General features: G+C 33.4%; 2 protein-coding genes and 1 pseudogene across 13 annotated transcripts; 2 read left to right on the plus strand and 1 right to left on the minus strand.

The window, feature by feature from the left end:
* Nucleotides 1–1,002: 1,002 nt before the first annotated feature.
* LOC123905748 (alcohol dehydrogenase-like 7) lies at nucleotides 1,003–4,625 on the minus strand. 5 transcript variants are annotated; one of them, XM_045955464.1, is made up of 8 exons: nucleotides 4,396–4,625; nucleotides 4,222–4,270; nucleotides 3,510–3,599; nucleotides 2,361–2,497; nucleotides 2,149–2,195; nucleotides 1,728–2,053; nucleotides 1,322–1,404; nucleotides 1,003–1,245 (listed from the first exon to the last, which is right to left on the minus strand). In XM_045955464.1, the coding sequence occupies exons 4-8, from the start codon at nucleotides 2,433–2,435 to the stop codon at nucleotides 1,147–1,149; spliced, it is 630 nt and encodes a 209-aa protein (XP_045811420.1). In that variant the 5' UTR covers nucleotides 2,436–2,497; nucleotides 3,510–3,599; nucleotides 4,222–4,270; nucleotides 4,396–4,625; the 3' UTR covers nucleotides 1,003–1,146. The 5 variants fall into 5 exon arrangements, with proteins under 5 accessions (XP_045811420.1, XP_045811421.1, XP_045811419.1 ...); XM_045955465.1 differs by having other exon boundaries at nucleotides 2,424–2,497; nucleotides 3,510–3,618; XM_045955463.1 differs by having other exon boundaries at nucleotides 3,510–3,618.
* Nucleotides 4,626–6,547: 1,922 nt separating this feature from the next.
* Nucleotides 6,548–10,918, plus strand: LOC123905750 (superoxide dismutase [Fe] 3, chloroplastic). Of its 8 annotated transcripts, none has more exons than XM_045955471.1 (9): nucleotides 6,548–6,745; nucleotides 7,465–7,565; nucleotides 8,092–8,172; nucleotides 8,538–8,729; nucleotides 9,681–9,852; nucleotides 10,209–10,282; nucleotides 10,363–10,389; nucleotides 10,506–10,529; nucleotides 10,605–10,918. In XM_045955471.1, exons 2-9 carry the CDS (start codon nucleotides 7,470–7,472, stop codon nucleotides 10,728–10,730), a joined length of 792 nt encoding a protein of 263 aa, XP_045811427.1. In that variant the 5' UTR covers nucleotides 6,548–6,745; nucleotides 7,465–7,469; the 3' UTR covers nucleotides 10,731–10,918. The 8 variants fall into 8 exon arrangements, with proteins under 8 accessions (XP_045811427.1, XP_045811425.1, XP_045811430.1 ...); XM_045955469.1 differs by having other exon boundaries at nucleotides 6,549–6,745; nucleotides 7,456–7,565; XM_045955474.1 differs by having other exon boundaries at nucleotides 6,549–6,745; nucleotides 8,095–8,172.
* Nucleotides 10,919–13,884: 2,966 nt separating this feature from the next.
* Nucleotides 13,885–16,537, plus strand: LOC123905751 (annotated as a pseudogene).
* Nucleotides 16,538–17,602: the final 1,065 nt, after the last annotated feature.

Consider the following 17,602-nt stretch of genomic DNA (forward strand, 5'->3'; position numbering starts at 1 on the left):
CAAGGGAAATTACAAGATTGAAATATTACACCAAATGTGTGGATATACTAAATTGAAGCACAAGTACTACAAGATAAACTATGTAATATAAAAGAGCTCTCAAGAATATATATTAGCAAGTGTAAAAATAGTGAGAGTGATCAGTATTATTTTCTATATGATTTTGATGTAAAATTTTGTTACTAAAAACTATCACAAAACACCTCTTTATAGAACCAAAAATATGAATGTTGTGCGATGTGAATATTGTAGCCGTTGTATCATATTAATGATAAATAGCCGTTGGACAGTTGCTATGCATATATAAGATTATTTGTTTCCAAATGAAAGTATGTCTTATATAAAAATATGAGTTTAATTTCCAAATGAATGTGTTCATAGGCATTACCATAATTGTGCCAACAGTAACAAATATAAAATCTGATATCATCATAATCGATTATTGCCCCCTTAAATGAGTATGCATGCTAAAACATATTTTTAAGGTAAATAATATTTATGCAATTTATAAAATAATTATGCCAAAATATTTTTATGAAAAATTATATTTAAATACAAATTATTGTGAGTGTGTGATATATTTTCAAGAGAGCTTTTTCTACTACTCGCATAAGGATCCTAAAATAACATAAGACTATAATTCAATAAGACTATAACTCAAGTCTTGTAAGCTTAATCCTCTTTTTCGCTTTTTGCATCCTTGTCATTCTTGAACTTCTTTTGTCAATCATCAAAACAAAAATATTCCTGTCAAGACATATATTCACATTCTCCCCCTTTTTGATGAAAACAAACATCTTATGGTGGGATTTGCTCAATGAAGGGGTTAGAATAAAATTAATCAATAATAAAGTATATATCAGAGATAAGCGCAGATTATTCTCCCCCTTTCTATATGCAAACTTTTTTAAACTACTTCCCCTGAAACATGCAAACAATGCAAGATGTAACAAAATATAAAATAAAGTCAAACTATTTTCATATAAGTCATAAATTGTTTTCATAAGCTATCTTGATTGAAGAGTTTATGAAAATAAGTTGAAAAACGTTTATGGACAGGACATAAGTTGTTTCCATATATGGTCTCCCAATAAGTCAATCTTAGTACCATACTACAAAATATATGACTTAATGGTTGATATGGTGTTATTGAGCAAACAATGCATTACCAATTTCAAATTTTTCAGGGTTGACATCTACACCAATAATTCTAGTTGCTCCACAAACCCTAGCTCCCTCTGCAACCTAAGAAAACAATCAACTACTAAGAACATTTCAGCAGACACAAAGAAAGCAAAACCTTGTTTAAGAGAGTCCATACTGCCAATCCAACAGATCCCAGCCCAAAAATAGCAACTGTAGATCCTGGCTCCACACTTGCTGTTCTCCAAGCAGCACCTACCCCTACAAATGGAAGTTAACTTGTAATACAAGAAAACCATGGATATATGCATGACCTATGAAGCCGGAAACTCCTCGGATTAGGCGTGTCGCGGTGTTGGACATGCGTCGGTGTCTGACAGTACTGACACTTATGATTACATTGAACTATGCATTTTCTTACATTATTATCAGTGTCGACATGTCATTGTCCATGGCGTGTCTGGCGTATGTGTTCGTGCTTCATAGTGCATGACCAATTAATTTAACCCTAATTGGCGATCAATATTGTTCTTCTCTATATTCTAAACTTACTTTTTTTCATTGATAAGGAAACTTAAAACTACCTGTTGAAATACCACAACTGAGAAGACAAGCCCTATCAGGAGGGATTTGTGGATAAATCTTTGTTACATTGGAAATGTCGACCACAGTGTACTCGCTGAAACTTGAAACAAACATGAAATGGTATATGATCTCTCCGTTTAGATCTGTGAATCTAGTGCTCTCATGTCTAGGCATCCAAGGAGACACCTTGAATGGGAAATTAGTACAACAGTTACTCTTGTTTGATTTGCAATCTATACACTCCCCGCAATCCGGTAGGAAAATTGGAATAACTGTATCTCCTTTGGTAACTTCGGTTACATCCTTCCCTACACTTTCCACAACCCTGTGTCACATGGAAAAACATACATAGTCACAGAATCTACATTATAAAACAATGTTGAAATTTTAGATTGCATCACGCGATGCAGATATACTCACCCAGTTGCTTCATGACCCAAAATTCTTGGGAAAATGCCAGGATATTCCTTCAAAACATATAAAAGGGTATCTTAAAAAATCATTCAAATTCAAAGATCAAAATGCATTAACAATAGCTAACAATAATAATTATAAATCAAAAAACAACAAACAGGAATAATTGTTTTTTGGTAGTTGTGAGTAATAAATAAGTATTTAAAAATGTAAATAACCTGCATCTTCCAAACAGTAATATCACCGTGGCAGAGAGATGTAAATAGAATACGAATCCGAACCTCACGAGACATTGGTGGGGCCACTATGATCTCTTCTATAGCCAATGTTTCACCAGGTTTTCTTGCAACCGCAGCTACAATTTTGCAATAAAAAAGAGGGAACAAGTTCAAACTTCAAATGAAAATGGCTAATAATATGTATGAAAACGGCGCAACCGTTTTCATTTCATTCTTGTGTAATTATTCTATATTTATTAATATATAATTTCAGGTTTGTATTGTACTAGTTCTAGTGCCCGTGCTAACGCACGGGAAATACCGTCTTGTAGTAATTTCGTACAATAAGTATACATATTATCAAACTCGTCGGGCAATTAAGATTTCAGTATCCGTGAAATTTGCCTTAATATTACACAATTAAAAAAGATATGCATTGCTTCTATGTAGAACCAAAATATAATGCATAATCATATTACATGGCAACCTAATAGAACCAAAAGTGATATATAGAAGATATGAAGTACACACGCTACCCACCACAACAACCATTTTTTAGTAATTTCTTTCACAATTTTTAATTTGTAAATGCTATATAAACTTGTGATAAAACGAAATGGATAGTTATATTACTTGTAAACATGTTATATTAGGAAAATAAACATAAGAGAATAAACAACTTGATGACATCTTTTGTATTCTTTTGTGGTTTTCCTGTGAAGCCTCCCATCTTTTGTATCTTTTATTCCCCACTTGGTATGCTTGTACCATGGTTTGGGGTTTGCTAATAAAGTTTAAATGTTCAAAAAAAAAAACTTGATGACAATAAAAGATTTCAAAATCAGTTAAATTTGCCTAATATTTTCCTAATATTACGCAATTTTTGTAAGCCTCCCATGTTTTTTTGAGGTGGATTAAGAAATTATCCTAAAAATAGTGTAAACAAAGTATAACTATAGAGGAATGCCTGGGTGCCATAAAGTTTTAACACTTAAGATTTATTAGTACAACTTAGAATCACACAATGAATTAACAAAATTAAGGGAAAACAAAAACAATCGAAAACAACTAATGCAGTAATAAATTTTCCCATCCATTGAAATCAAACCCTAATTTGTAGGAGAAAATTAAAAATTCAAATATACTTACCACAATTCTTGTATTATAGCCTGGATGGTGTGGAATCAGTGGATGTCACATTAATGAACACAATGTCTTGACAGTAGCTTGTCCTAAATCCTAGTACACAAATTATCAACTGCAAAGCATCACATATATATCAGGTACACTTAAAATAATAAATAGACTATAAAGACTCAATTCATTGATTCAGAAAACAAATTAGGAAAATCTGATTGAACTCAATAGCAATAGTCATAGCCATTTTTTTCAAAAGTTTTTAGCAAGTTTATAGCCTGAATGATGAAGAAGACACCATTTTTATAAATACCTGAAAGTTGGTGATGTAAAAGCTAACAAATTATCAGTATTCACTAATTCTTTCACTAATTGCATACAAATGATGGTTTAGAAAAACACAGAAAATAAGACCACAAAGCCTTAAATTTTTCATAGAGGCGTTTTCTCAAACACTTTGAGTGCTCACTTTCACAATCAAATGAGAGTTTTCAAATGCAATCAAAGCTATGTACCTCACCAACTCTCACTATAGTAAGGAATTCAAAGAATGATAATAATTATTTCTATCTAAATCAAACTAAAAGTAAGTATGAAATTATAAGTGGTCTACTTACACGGTGACAGAGGCATCACAAAATTGAAGAGAAAAATGAAATATGGAAATGAACATTGATGAAATTGCAAAAATATAGTAATATAGTAAATAGCCAAGAAAATATACCTTCAAACTCCATTTCTCTTAACAGCAACAACGAAACCAAGAGGAGAACCTGGAAGTACGAAAAAATGAGAGAAAAATGCAAAAATCAGAAATAAAAATTGAAATTGAAAATAAATAAATTAAGTAAAAATATAAAATAGTGTGAAAAGAGGAGATTGATTTTTGATTTGAGACCTGTAGACAAAAGCTTCAAAAGAGAGAGTGAGAGATTGAAGGGCAAATAGAAAGAATCAGAATGAAGAGGGAGGGGGGAAAGAGTTTTTGAGAGATTTCTGAAATTTGAATTTGGAAAAGCATTGGTCAAAGCTTGTATATGGGATTGTAAAGTAACAGCTTTTGATTTTTCACCAAAATGGGATGCTGAAGATGGAGAAAGAAAAGAAGGAAAGCAACGTGGGAATGAAAACAGAGTGAAAGCGAAAACAGAGTGAAAGCGACGTGACACTGTGTGTTCTACTGCTTTGTCTATTTTTTTTTGTTGTCCGGTTTGGGCTGAGAAAACAAATGAATGGAAACAACTTCTTATTGGCCCAAGTTTGCATGTTCAGCCAAAAGAAGAGGGAAAATTCAAAAGTTTGAATTTTCATCCAAATCATGCATCCAACATGGCAACATAACTAAATATGAAATGGAAATAATATTTTTTAACGATGATTTGGCAAGAATGTGGTTAGAGGTGGACAAATAAGCAAAATTTCCCTAACATTGGTTTGGGTTTGTATATTATTAAGATTAAGATAAGATTAAGATTAAGATAAGATATAAAAAAAATAAAAATAAAATCTGAAGAAAAAGAATGGAAGAAACATGTAGATGTTGTGATCATGAAGTACACCTTTACATCTTATAGGTCGTACGTCCTTCTCTTCCTTCACTTGTTGTTGTTGATGTTGTTTGTTGTTGCTAGTTTATGATTGCGATCCATGGCGCACAAAAAAAATATAAGAGCTGTTTTGTCTCTTTGCAAAGTTTGAAGGTAGTTCAGAACAGTTCATAAACAAAGTAGCAAAAGAAACTCACTCACATTGCATTGTACTTGGGTTGGATGCTATAGTAGTTGAAAGTATTAGGAAACGTGGCTTTAGTTTCTTTTTTTTTTTCACCACTACGACCGGTATTCGGCTCACTGCACCGCTTAATCTGGCGCCAATTCCCCTCTCGATCGCTGTTGTGGTCAACCGAACCATGCCACGTAACGGTCTAATATGATGACAAGGTTAAGGAGGGACGAAAATCAAAGGGTTTAAATTTTTTCAAGGACGAAAGGAAAGGATTTTCTTTCTACCGTGTAAAAGCACCTTTTACCCTTAATTTATACATTCATATCCAATTTTTTATTTTTATTTTATAGATATATACAATTAAATGAGTTTAATTGTTATATACCGTCGGTCAGTGGCGGAGCCAGGAAAAAAAACTCGGATGGGCCACTAAATTTTTTATTTTTTGAAAGGAAACCACTAAAATATTATATAAATTAAATATAAAAATTTAAATTATAATAAGCATAAAATTAATTATCAAAAATTTAATTAAATACCTTAAACATCAAGTGTATTGATACATTTAAATTTTTAATCATTTAATCTATTCATACATATAAAATTGATTTTTTTTAAAATTAAAACAGAAAAAAAATAGCAAATTTTAAAAAATAAACAGAAAAAGGAGTTAAAATGCAATACGCAGGCGTTGAACCAGCATACTTCCAATCCCATAGTCACAAACTAACCGCTGAGCTGTTTACAAGAATCTTTAAAAAAAATGCGCGTGTTAGTAATATATAGTATATTTGTGTAATTTTATTAGAATACCATGGGTATTTTAGTAATTTCCAGTGAGTTTGGGGTGGGCCATGGCCCTGCCTGGCCACCCCTGGCTCCGCTACTGCCGTCGGTTGTAAAATTATTTTACACGTGTGTCGAATAATATGTTGTCACATCAATTAATGAATGTTACATGCGATATGTTTTAAAACATATTATACGATGTGTCAATATATTATTGAATGCATGTGTAAAATAACTTTACACCGATAATATATAACAATTAAACTCCAATTAAATTATGTTACATAAATATGAATTTAATTTATATATAATATCGATGTTTCACATGCATTCGATAATATATTAACACATTATTATGTAATTATAAAACAAATGACGTGCCATATTCATTAAATATGTAACAAATACATTATTGGATGCATATGTGTAAAAATTAAACTCAATAATTTTTTATTTTTTTTTACAAAAAACTCACTAGATAAATAAATATAAATATTTGTAGATAGAAATATGTGTGAAAATTATACACAAATAAAATTTAATTAATTGAACCGAACCGGCGTCCTGTCCGGTCGGAGTTGAGCAGTGTTACGTTATCTTTTACTGACAGTGACATGGAAACCAAATACTCTGTCTGAGAGCAAAGAAATCACCACCACCATCTTTCACTTTATCAGCTCTCACAAACACCCTCTTCGGTTTCAAGTTTCAACCGTATCGCTATCACCATCTTTGTAACTTTCCTTTTCCCTTTCTCAGCTACTACTTGGTTCCTTTTGGATTTCATCTTTTTTTGCGTTGCTTTTGCGCTTCTTATTGTTGTTGTTGTTGTTGTTGTTGTTCCTCTTTTTTTTGTTACTAATTGTTGAGTTCAGACAGCACCTAGAAGTGATGTCTCTTTCTATTTTGGTCACTTCAGTTTTGAAATATGAAGTTCATAAATGAGTATATCAATTGTTTGTTTAAATGCCTAAATGACTGCAATCTCACCCACATTTATTTCACTTTTGTTAACATTGTTAAAATATTACACTTTGCAACCTTATACAGCTTTCTTCCAAATTTTACTAAAAACTGTATCCCTTTTGTTAAATCTAAGGTTTAGGTTATAACTTATAAGGAAAATGCGTTTCTTTTTTTTTTTTTTTGGTACATCTTAACTGCGGAGTTCTGATGGGATCCGGTGCATTAGTAGAAAATGCGTTTCTTTACGATAGATTCTACACAAGAAACACAAAAATCTTATGTGGCAGCATATAACTCTTCCAAATGATAACCACCCACTACCCCATGTATGGTAAAGCCATAATTCGAAATTCCCTACTTTCGTGGATTCTTCTTTTTCGTGTTTAAATTATTGTTACTAAATAGCTTTTCTCAACTTATAATGATTGTCTTCTAGTGATGATACAATTGATAATTGATATGCTTATTTAAATCCTAGGGAAAATAGTAGCAATGGCTTCCTGTTACTTCAACCCCATTCCTACTAGCTCTCGTCTCATTTCACCAGGTTTATCAACAAAGTTCAATATTCCAAAGCTTCTTCACAGGGTAACTTACTTGGACTAATATTCATTGCCTTGCTCATTAATTTCCCTTTTAAACTAGTGTAATATTCATGATCTTTTTTTTTTTCTGATGACATTCTTATATTACTTGGACTCATAGTTTTTTTGTCTGTCTAATGTACAAGGGCAATATATGTCTTTCGATTAACCTTGATAAATGTAGTTACAAACACTAAAGTAATAAATTTATATTGACTAGGGATGAGCCTTAATCCTACACGGGAAGTAAATGACTAATAGTAAGAGGCTTTGAATTTGAAATAGTGTAGCTCTGTACTGTTGGTTAATATTTCCTTAACATGGAAAATTGTGGAGTGTCATTAACGGTTTACTTGTTTAGAACTTGGGAAAGCTTAATGAGTTTCAATTACTGCCACAGGGTGCTTGTTTTAGGTTAATTTGATTTTATGTAGTTTTTTATTCCTCTTGCGATATTTATTCTCTATGGTATGTGGCAACTTTTTTTGTTAAATTGTGCCGGTGTGTTTCCTCCCTCAATTGTATTTTAGCAGAAAAAGAGGTTTGGTGTCTTTCCCAGATCTTCAAAAATTACTGCATTTTATGGCTTGAAGACCCCTCCTTACGAACATGTAAGTGAACCATATAGTTACTTGAATCCATGTTTTTGTTTGTAGATATACTGTTTTAACCTATATACTTGGATTAGTTGATTGCTGCATTATGCTTATACAAGAAATTATTGCAGTCATAGGTTGCATTGTCATATTTATCTTTATTTGAGATAGTTACATACTAGTTATTCCAATTTAACCATTATAATGACCAAGAAGAAACTGGAATTGAGAAAAACATTAGTGATTGACAAAGGGATTACTTCATAGAAGATAATGTTCATGATGAAACATACAATTAAGTCCAATCTTTAACAAACTCAAAAATGTAACTTACTTTCAGATCATAATTCTAACTTTATTTGTTGCTTCAATATTCATAGGATGCATTAGAGCCATATATGAGCAAGAAAACAATTGACATTCATTGGGGAGAGCATCAACGGAATATCATTGAAGGTTTGAACAAACAGCTAGAGAAGGATGATATACTTTATGGTTACACCTTGGATGACCTAGTCAAAGTGACATACAACAATGGCAATCCCTCATCTGAATTCAACAATGCAGCTGAGGTATTTATTAAATTGATAGTTTACTCGCTTTGATCTTTTAAAGTTGATTATAACTTTGAAGCTGCTTCCTTATTCATGTAAAACTATTCAAAATGTTTCAGTGTACATTACATAATAAAACTAGGATACACACTCTTGATTGTTGATAATATTGACATCCCCCTGTTGGGTCATGAGGGGAGCTCGGGGGATCATCCACATTGGGCTATAAGCAACCACACAAGTGAATTGGACACCACATTTTTACCCAAAACCTCAAGGCTTTGTTTACGAGTTGGTTTTTGAAGGCGTAGTGAGGGGAGAACTTGTTTTTCTTTTTTAAATTAAGAACACTAAAATATTCTTTTAAAATGATCTAACAATCTCCCCCTCAAGTGTGAGTCATGTCGAACCATCAATGAGAGGAGCCTGGGGGATCATCCGCATTGGGTCAAGAGTAACCACACAAGTGAGTTGGACATTACATCTTTACCCAAAACCTCTCACTTAAATATTGTTCAACCTTCACTTTTCCAACCTCACACTTGTTACACAGCACCCCCATTCATAATCAGAAACTTATGACTGAGAGTCTGAAACTCTTCTGAAACCATAAAAATGTATTGAATATCGGACTGTGGGTTTGAAACTAAATCAATGTAAAGTGGAAGATGAAATAAACGAATATGTTCTCCCCTGCACTCCTTTCCGATTTTATGTGTCTCTTTAATAAAAGGTTTTTCCTTCTGTCTCTTCAATAAATGATTTTTATTTGGTTGATTGCATTTTCTCTAGCTGGCATAAAATTGGAAGTTGTCTGTCCTATCTGTGTGATGAAGCTATTCATTTCTGTTCATCTGATTATAATAACCCATAATCAGAAAATTATAATTGTGGCTGCTATGTCCTTTTATATTCAATTACTGTCTATGGGAATTGTAGTATCTAAATATGTTAACCCCTTCCGCACAGGTTTGGAATCATGACTTCTTCTGGGAATCCATGAAACCGGGAGGGGGTGATATGCCCATACTAGGTCTCCTTCAACAAATTGAAAAGGATTTTGGATCATTTACGAATTTCAAAGAGAAGTTTACAGAAGCTGCACTCACATTGTTTGGTTCTGGCTGGGTTTGGCTAGTTTGTAAGTTCTTTCCTAATTGATTCCACCCTCTCCCCGTCTTGCTAAAATAATGTTTTAAATTATTTAAATTTCATATTATTGTCTTAATATGCCATAAAAATATCAAGCATATTTCGAAAATAAATGCAAGATTTAAAATAAGAACGTTAATTTCTTTTTCTGCATTGTTTATCATTCTTTTTATTTGATGCTGTAATTAGTCTTTTATTTTATCATTCGCTGGGTTAGTTCTAGAATAATTGCATTCTAGACTGTTCCGAGAATTATGTGGATGTATATTTTCTTAAACAAAGCCTTATTGTTTATATTTTGCTTTGATATTGCGGATGATTGATTGTTGCATATGTTCATTTTAGTGAAGAGAGAAGAAAAACAATTAGCCATTGTTAAAACTTCAAATGCCATTTGCCCAATTGTGTGGGATGACATTGTAAGTTATTTTTCCTTTCCTTTTATAAAAGTTGTTGTATTTAATATTGGAAATATCGCTGATAATCTTTTCTTGCGCAGCCAATTATCAATTTGGATTTGTGGGAGGTATGATTCTCTCTCTCTCTCTCCTACAACTCAAAACAAAACATGTGGATGTTTATAAAATTACATAGCAATAACCATATGTTAGTCATTACTGACATTTTTTTACTTTACTGCAGCATGCATACTATCTGGATTACAAGGTACGTAACCATCATATTTTGTCACTTATTTTCCATAAACAGTAACTTAACAATCCTCATGCAACTTTTGGACAGAATGACAGAGAACAATATGTGAATGTATTTCTGAACCACCTGGTGTCTTGGAAAGTTGCAGCAGAACGCTTGACATGGGGAGAGGCTTTTGTGAACTTGGGAGAACCTAAAATTCCTGTTGCATGAAATATTGAAATGGTGAATCATTACAATACTTGAAATGGACACATGACATCTTAAGTGGAGCTGATATAGAATTCAAAGGATTCACATGTGATAGGGTTTGATCATATAGCCAGAAAGGAAAAAGTGGATAAGTCATTATTTAGGTCCACATTCATTGTGCCCCATGTGCTTCTTTCTGGTTATCTATTTTTGTTGTGTTAGTTTAGGAGTTAGGACTGAGGAAAATCTGTAATACGGAGGGATCTAGTGACCTTAGAGTAGGAGCCAAGGATTTTTCATTGTGGAATGAGATAGAAAAAAAGTACAATGTCCTTTGACTAAAGTACAAAAGTATTAGTGCAATTATTATTGTGTCAAAATGTTATGAAATTTTAAAACCAAATTTTATTTTTTGTTGGTAAAAAATCGAACAACAATTTTGCATGTAATTCCTACTTAAAGGGTGGAGGGAGGTTTCGATTTTCGCCATAACTGAAATTTGGCAATTACAGTACTCTTTTCTCCCCTTCCCGTATGGTGAGTGTGAAGTAGAATTAGGGCGAAGGTTAACATGATGAACTACAATGTTAATCTTCACCACACCACATATTGGAAGCAGAACTATGGCAGTCTTTCCAACATGTTGGAGTCATAATAACAAATTAAATATTGTGCGCCCCCTGGATGCACCAGCAGATAAGAAGAAATTGGGATGCTTGGTTCAAAAATAAAATCTCAGGGGGTGCAAAATTTAAATGAATAAGATACTACGTGGAATTCTCACATAACACTGGATCCGCCCCTCCTAGAAACAAAAAGCTTAATCGATACTCATACAAACAAAAAGGCTCTACCACAACATGCAAGTGTTTAAACCACGGTTAACATTGTAGGCTTTCAACCACCAAGCGAATAGAGTTTAACTTTATCTAACATTTGGTGAATTGTAGTTTCCTTAGCCTTGAAAACTCTACAATTCTGCTTACTCCACATAACCGAAATGTAGCACAACCAGACAAGCTGCAAGAATGAGCGGCGAATTCGCAATCTTAGTAAACTAAATAAAATGATCATGTAAGAAATCCGGATCATGTGAGGATATACCAATCCAAGAACTAACCAAACTCCACAAGGGTGCGAAAACCTGACAAGAAAGGAACAAGTGATTAGCTGTTTCCAATCCACAACACCTGGTCACATAAATTTGAGTCATGAGGAATGATCTTACGCGTCACCAAATTGTCTTTAGTTGGTGACTCTTTATGAAATATTCTCCAAGCCAAAACAGAGACCTTCAAGGGGTCTATTAATGCCAAATTAAGTATGAAGTGGCATCCACATCGAAAGCCTCCATATCAATGAGTAAATTATATGCACCCCTCACGGAATAACAGCCAACAATGTTGTGCCTCCACACTCAGTGATCTGAAATGTTAGGCTGCAAAACAATATTATAAAGTAGACTTTTGCACTCCTCTAGCATCTTCTCCTCCCACATCCACAATTGTCACGCCACCCCTCCACCCCCTACCCAAACTCACACATAACTGCTACCGAACTCGACTTATTATGAGACAAGTCGCATATACTTCACACTCAAAGGAACACCATCTAATTAACCACGAGTCTGTGCAAAAAAATGTATCAACTCTGTTACCAACCTGCTGCTCGATACACTCCTCAAACCATCCCCCCACCCCACACACAATATTCTGACCATTTTAAAATCTCCCTCCACCACACAGTTCCACTCCGCCCCCAGCCACCAATCTCTCAGCCGCTTCACCGTACCTAGCAACCAACACCCTATACCACATCTCACTTGTATCTATCAACAACCTCCAACACCCCTTTCATAGCAAAGCAGTATTATATTCTCTCATCTGCCCCACCCCAACCCTCCGTACTCCTTTCTTAAACAAATATTTTTCCGACTAATAGGAGAATTTTTCTGTTACCCTCACATCCTCCCAAAAACAAATTATTCAATAAGGATTTGAAATCATGCGGAAGATTAAAAAAACGATCTTAAAAATGGTCAATTGGTGGTAACAATGAAATTGAGTAAATGCATCATAAAAAAAGTAGAGAGAAGATAATGAGAGATGGAGGAGAAAGTATGATTCATATATCAATCATGATATGAAGACCATATCGGTAGTGTTTCGAAGTATCAGTGTATTAGATATATATTAGATTAGATATAATTTGGATGCCATTTTAAAGTATACGTGCTTCGGAGTTCGAGATGAAAATTAAAGACAAATTTTTTCATGACGATTTTCATCTCTATATTTGTCTCTAATTGGTAAATTTAATTTAAAATAGTCAAACTCTTATCATAGACAAAATTTGTCCGTCTTTATTATCAAAAAAAAAATTGTCCGTCTTTGAATAAATTTGTCTATGTTGTTCATGTCTAACGAAATAAGAATAAAAATTTCATTTTTGTAACGAGACTAAAAACCTACGCTGGTTGTTCATTACCAGCTCAAATTTCATTAAAATTTCATTGTTAAACACTTTTTTTTTTCCAATTAGCCTAGCGGCTAAAATTTTAACTTTTATCCGATCGCTAGTTGATTCAGTGGTGATTGACGCTGAATTTGGTAGAGAAGACCGTGGTTCAAACCCCTGCGACTGCGATCGAGAGAAGGCTGAAATCATTTGGTGTCAGAAGCTCATAACTGACCTCGAACCAGGTGATGAAAGAAAAAAAATAAAATAAAATAACTTTTAAGATGAATAAAAAGGAGCATCCAAAATTCAATATAACTAGGTACATACCCGTGCGTACGCACGGGACGCGCCTTCGACGCGTTATATTGCATCGAGTGTTAGGTCGTAAGGGGTCTTCGGCGCGTTGCACACGCCTTCGGCGCGTTAAGAAGTTGGTTTCAACGAAATTAATTTTATAAATAGAAAAAATTAGTTGATTTAAATTGTTATGTTATAATTAATTGACACAACGATCAATTTACTTAGTTTATTAAAAAGTGATTAGTGAAACAAAAATTCAAACTATTGTTGCTTTACTGATATATATGATCATTTAAAAAAATTAATAATTAAAATTGTTAATTTTTTTATCATTAAGCATAAAGAAGAATAAGTGCAATACATATTTTTTTAACTAAGAAGGAGTGCGAAGTTACTACAGGAGAGAGAAACGGTAGCTATTGCAAAAGTGTTTTAGCTGTAAGACGTTAACTGCAACGACTCACATAATGTATACGAGTTCACATTTTCCCCCATTATCCCTTTCCCTTCGGCCGAACTCACTCCATTCCGCCGGTCACGAACTCACTCCGGCGTTCACGGTCTCGCGTCTTCAGAGGTATGCTCTTCTCCGTCTCACGTACTCAGATTTCTACAATTTTCTGCCTATAGTACAATTTACAAAACCCTAATTACCTCCAATCAGCTGTCTTAATAAATTTGTGTCTTAACCAGCTAGTGCAGTGTCTTTTTTATGCATTTAGATTCTGTTTATGTACTTCATTGTGAGGGTGTCTTTATCTATCAATTTCAGTTCCACTCATTCTTTTGGTTTTTCTTCCATTTATATATGGCCTTTGTGATATTTTAACTAAACCTGGTATAATTTCATCACTATAATTATTATTATTATTATTATTTTTTAATAATGTTCTTATAGTTTATTACTACTTCTCTTTTGCTGATATGCACATGTATGCAAGGGTTTAGCTCTTGCTGGCATTGCTTCAATGGAGTAATTTTTCTCTTTTTTTTTTTAATTTCAATTTTAGGTGTCTAATTGGTTCTCTGTTTGGGTTAATTTAGTATTGTGACTATTGGTGCAGGAGAGAAACAATGTTTCTATCTTCTGTGATTGTAAAGAGACATGAACCCAATGTTGTAGAGACTAGAGACTGAAGATGGTATCTGTTATGAATGGTGAAAAAGAGATGCAAAAGGGAACAAAATTAAAGGCACTCTCTATCAGTATCACAATAATCTTCCGTGGTTTTATTAACTCCTCTCGTACATCTCAATGGATTTCCCTCAGATGTAGGGTACCCTTTTTCTTCCTGGTTTCATTCCACCCTTCTCTATCTATATAGAGTTGTTTGCACTATCTTTTAACAAAGTTGATTTTGAATATATTTAGTGTCTTTGGTTCTATGGTGGGAAAGTATTTTTTTGAAAATTTGATTTTAATTAAAATTGACTTGTATTTAAAATGTTGTGTTTAGATATACTCAACTAAAAGTGATTCAATAATAAATACCAAAAAAAAAGTGATTCAATAATAATTAGAGAGTAAAATTACATTTGTACACCAAAGCTCCAAATTTCAGCTTCAATTTAGAATTCATTCTTGAGGGAAAAGTGGTTCTAATTACGGTATTCGAAACATCTCAACATTAGTGTTTGGAATCACTTTTTGCCTCTCACAATAGTGGATCCAAACATTTATTACAAATTTTGGTTTAGTTGAGTTTGAAGTTAATTTTATTCATGTATATATGTTTTTACTTTCAAAGAAAGTTTGATACAAAATGTATTGTCTCCTTTTTAAGTGTCTGTTCACTTTCATGTTCAAAGGTCATTCACAATGTGTTGAACCTAAAACTCCAAGTTAAAGCTTCAAACACACTGTGATTCCACACCATAAATGAGGTTTATCAACCAATCACTTGTGTTTGGTAGAAATCAAACGTCTATAGTTTTGCCAAATTTACTAGACACACAAACATGATGTTCAGAGCCTAATAATTTTATCGTGATGCACACATAATCTTCAATGGATTGAATGTTAGTGACAATTAATTTTCTGAAAATATCCAATGTCTTTCAACAGGAATGTCGCCGGTTCTCAGTTGGATTTCCACACAATTGGAAAAATTATTCAGCTCACAGGTCAGGAAATGAATTTCAATATGTGGATAAAGTTACCGGTTTTGATAACTCAAATGCTTCTTCCAAAAAAAAAAAAACAACTGATGAGACTTCACGGGAAGTTATGGAAGCCGAATATAACGGAAATATTGCGAGTATTAGATTGCCTCAACCACAGGTTGGCATGGCTGATAGTGGTGAAAATGTAGTCTCGGATGTTAATGACTTACATGCTTCGTCCCACCTAAAAACAGCTGATGCGACTTCGCATGAAGCTATGGAAGCCGAAGATAAAGACAATATCGACAGTCTTAGGTTGTCTCAACCGCTGGTTGACGTGGGTTATAATGGTGAAAATAGAGTCTCAGATGTTGACGACTTGAATGCTTCTTGCCACAAAAACACAGCTCATGTGATTTCACATGAAGCTATGGTAGCTGAAGCTAATGTCAATATCGGGAGTCTTAGGTTATCTTAACCGCAGGTTGATTTGATTAATAATGGTGAAAATGGAGTCTCAATTGTTGCAGCAGCTGAAAGTAGACAATCTTTGATGAGTGTGTTTGAATTTGATCCTATTCATGAGCAAAGCAATGTTAGGTATCCACTTTACCCAAAGAAATTGGAATTTGAACAGTTATCAAGTGACCGCAAGGAGAAAAAACGTATCAAGAAGAAGATTGTAGAGGATACGGGTAGTTTGTGTAGAAAGCTGCTGACAAGAAGCATTGCAAAAAAAGTCACATGATGCTTAAAAGGGATGTGAAAGCTGAAGTAAAATGTTCTAGTTGTCCTGTTAGAAGATCTCCCAGGGTACATAATTATAAAATAAATGGAGCTGTTTAGTTTACAATAATTCTGTTGGATTTTGATCCTAACCGAACAAATTATTTGGCCTACTTTTGAAGATATATATATAGGTGTAGTTGGGGTCCTTTGGAATTTTCAAATTGGTGCCTCGGGAAGCATATTCTATAAGTTTTAGAGTTTGCTTCTTTTGTTTTACCCCTTTTTGGGTTGTTGAATTAAGGTTTAATTAGTCTATTAGTCCCTTAAAGACATTTTAGGTTTCACAATGGTCCCTTAAAGAAAAAAAGGCTCAGATTGGTCCCTTAAAGAAAAAAAGGCCCGGATTGGTCCCTTAAAGACATATATGTTTGTCATATTGGTCCTTTCCGTTAAATTTTAACTCCAAATATAACAAAAAATTCAAATGGTTAAAATTTTAAAAATTAATAAGGTTTTTGATAGACCACTTACACTTAATGACATCAACAATCCAGTCAATTAAAACTAACGTTTTTTGTAAAAAATTGACATAAAGGACTAATTGAGAAACGAATGTGTCTTTAAGGGACCAATCCGGACCTTTTTTTCTTTAAGGGACCATTGTGAAACCTAAAATGTCTTTAAGGGACCAAAAGACTAATTAAGCCTATATCTTTAGTAGGTAAGTAGGCAATATGCAGGTCTGTTATGTTTAAGGTTATTGTTACATATTTGTATATTTCTTGGTTGCTTCTACTTATTGGTAAGTAGGCAATCTCTTATTTGCGCTGTTTTATCTTATCTTCATAACCTGACATAATGCGTCATTGCCTCTCCACGATACTTCTTTCGTGAGCTTTCTTCGACGTCCCAGCTATTGCTACACGAGCTCTCTGTGCTCTCATATTTATTTTTCATTTTCAACAATTGTCAGTCGTCTGTGCTTACTCATTGTAATTCGTAAAAAGGGGTTCAACAATTCTCTTATAATAAAAAGGGGATATTGTAATCTATAATGGCTACTACTCTACATGTGTTCCGAACCATTTCAAGTGAAAGTTTGGAGTAGTATTCAAAAGTTTTGCTTAGAATATAGCACAACTCATCTTATCATGTTTTTATCATCAATTATGTGGCTTTGAAAGGAATACAGCATTGCTTTTGTGAAAATTAACAAAATGAATTGGCATGGGTTATATATGTAGAGCGTAATCTGATTTCGCTAAAATATTTGGCTCAAGGAACATCACAGTCATTGTATG

The sequence above is a fragment of the Trifolium pratense genome, linkage group LG2, assembly GCF_020283565.1.
Source record: "Trifolium pratense cultivar HEN17-A07 linkage group LG2, ARS_RC_1.1, whole genome shotgun sequence".
NCBI classification, from domain to species: domain Eukaryota; kingdom Viridiplantae; phylum Streptophyta; class Magnoliopsida; order Fabales; family Fabaceae; genus Trifolium; species Trifolium pratense.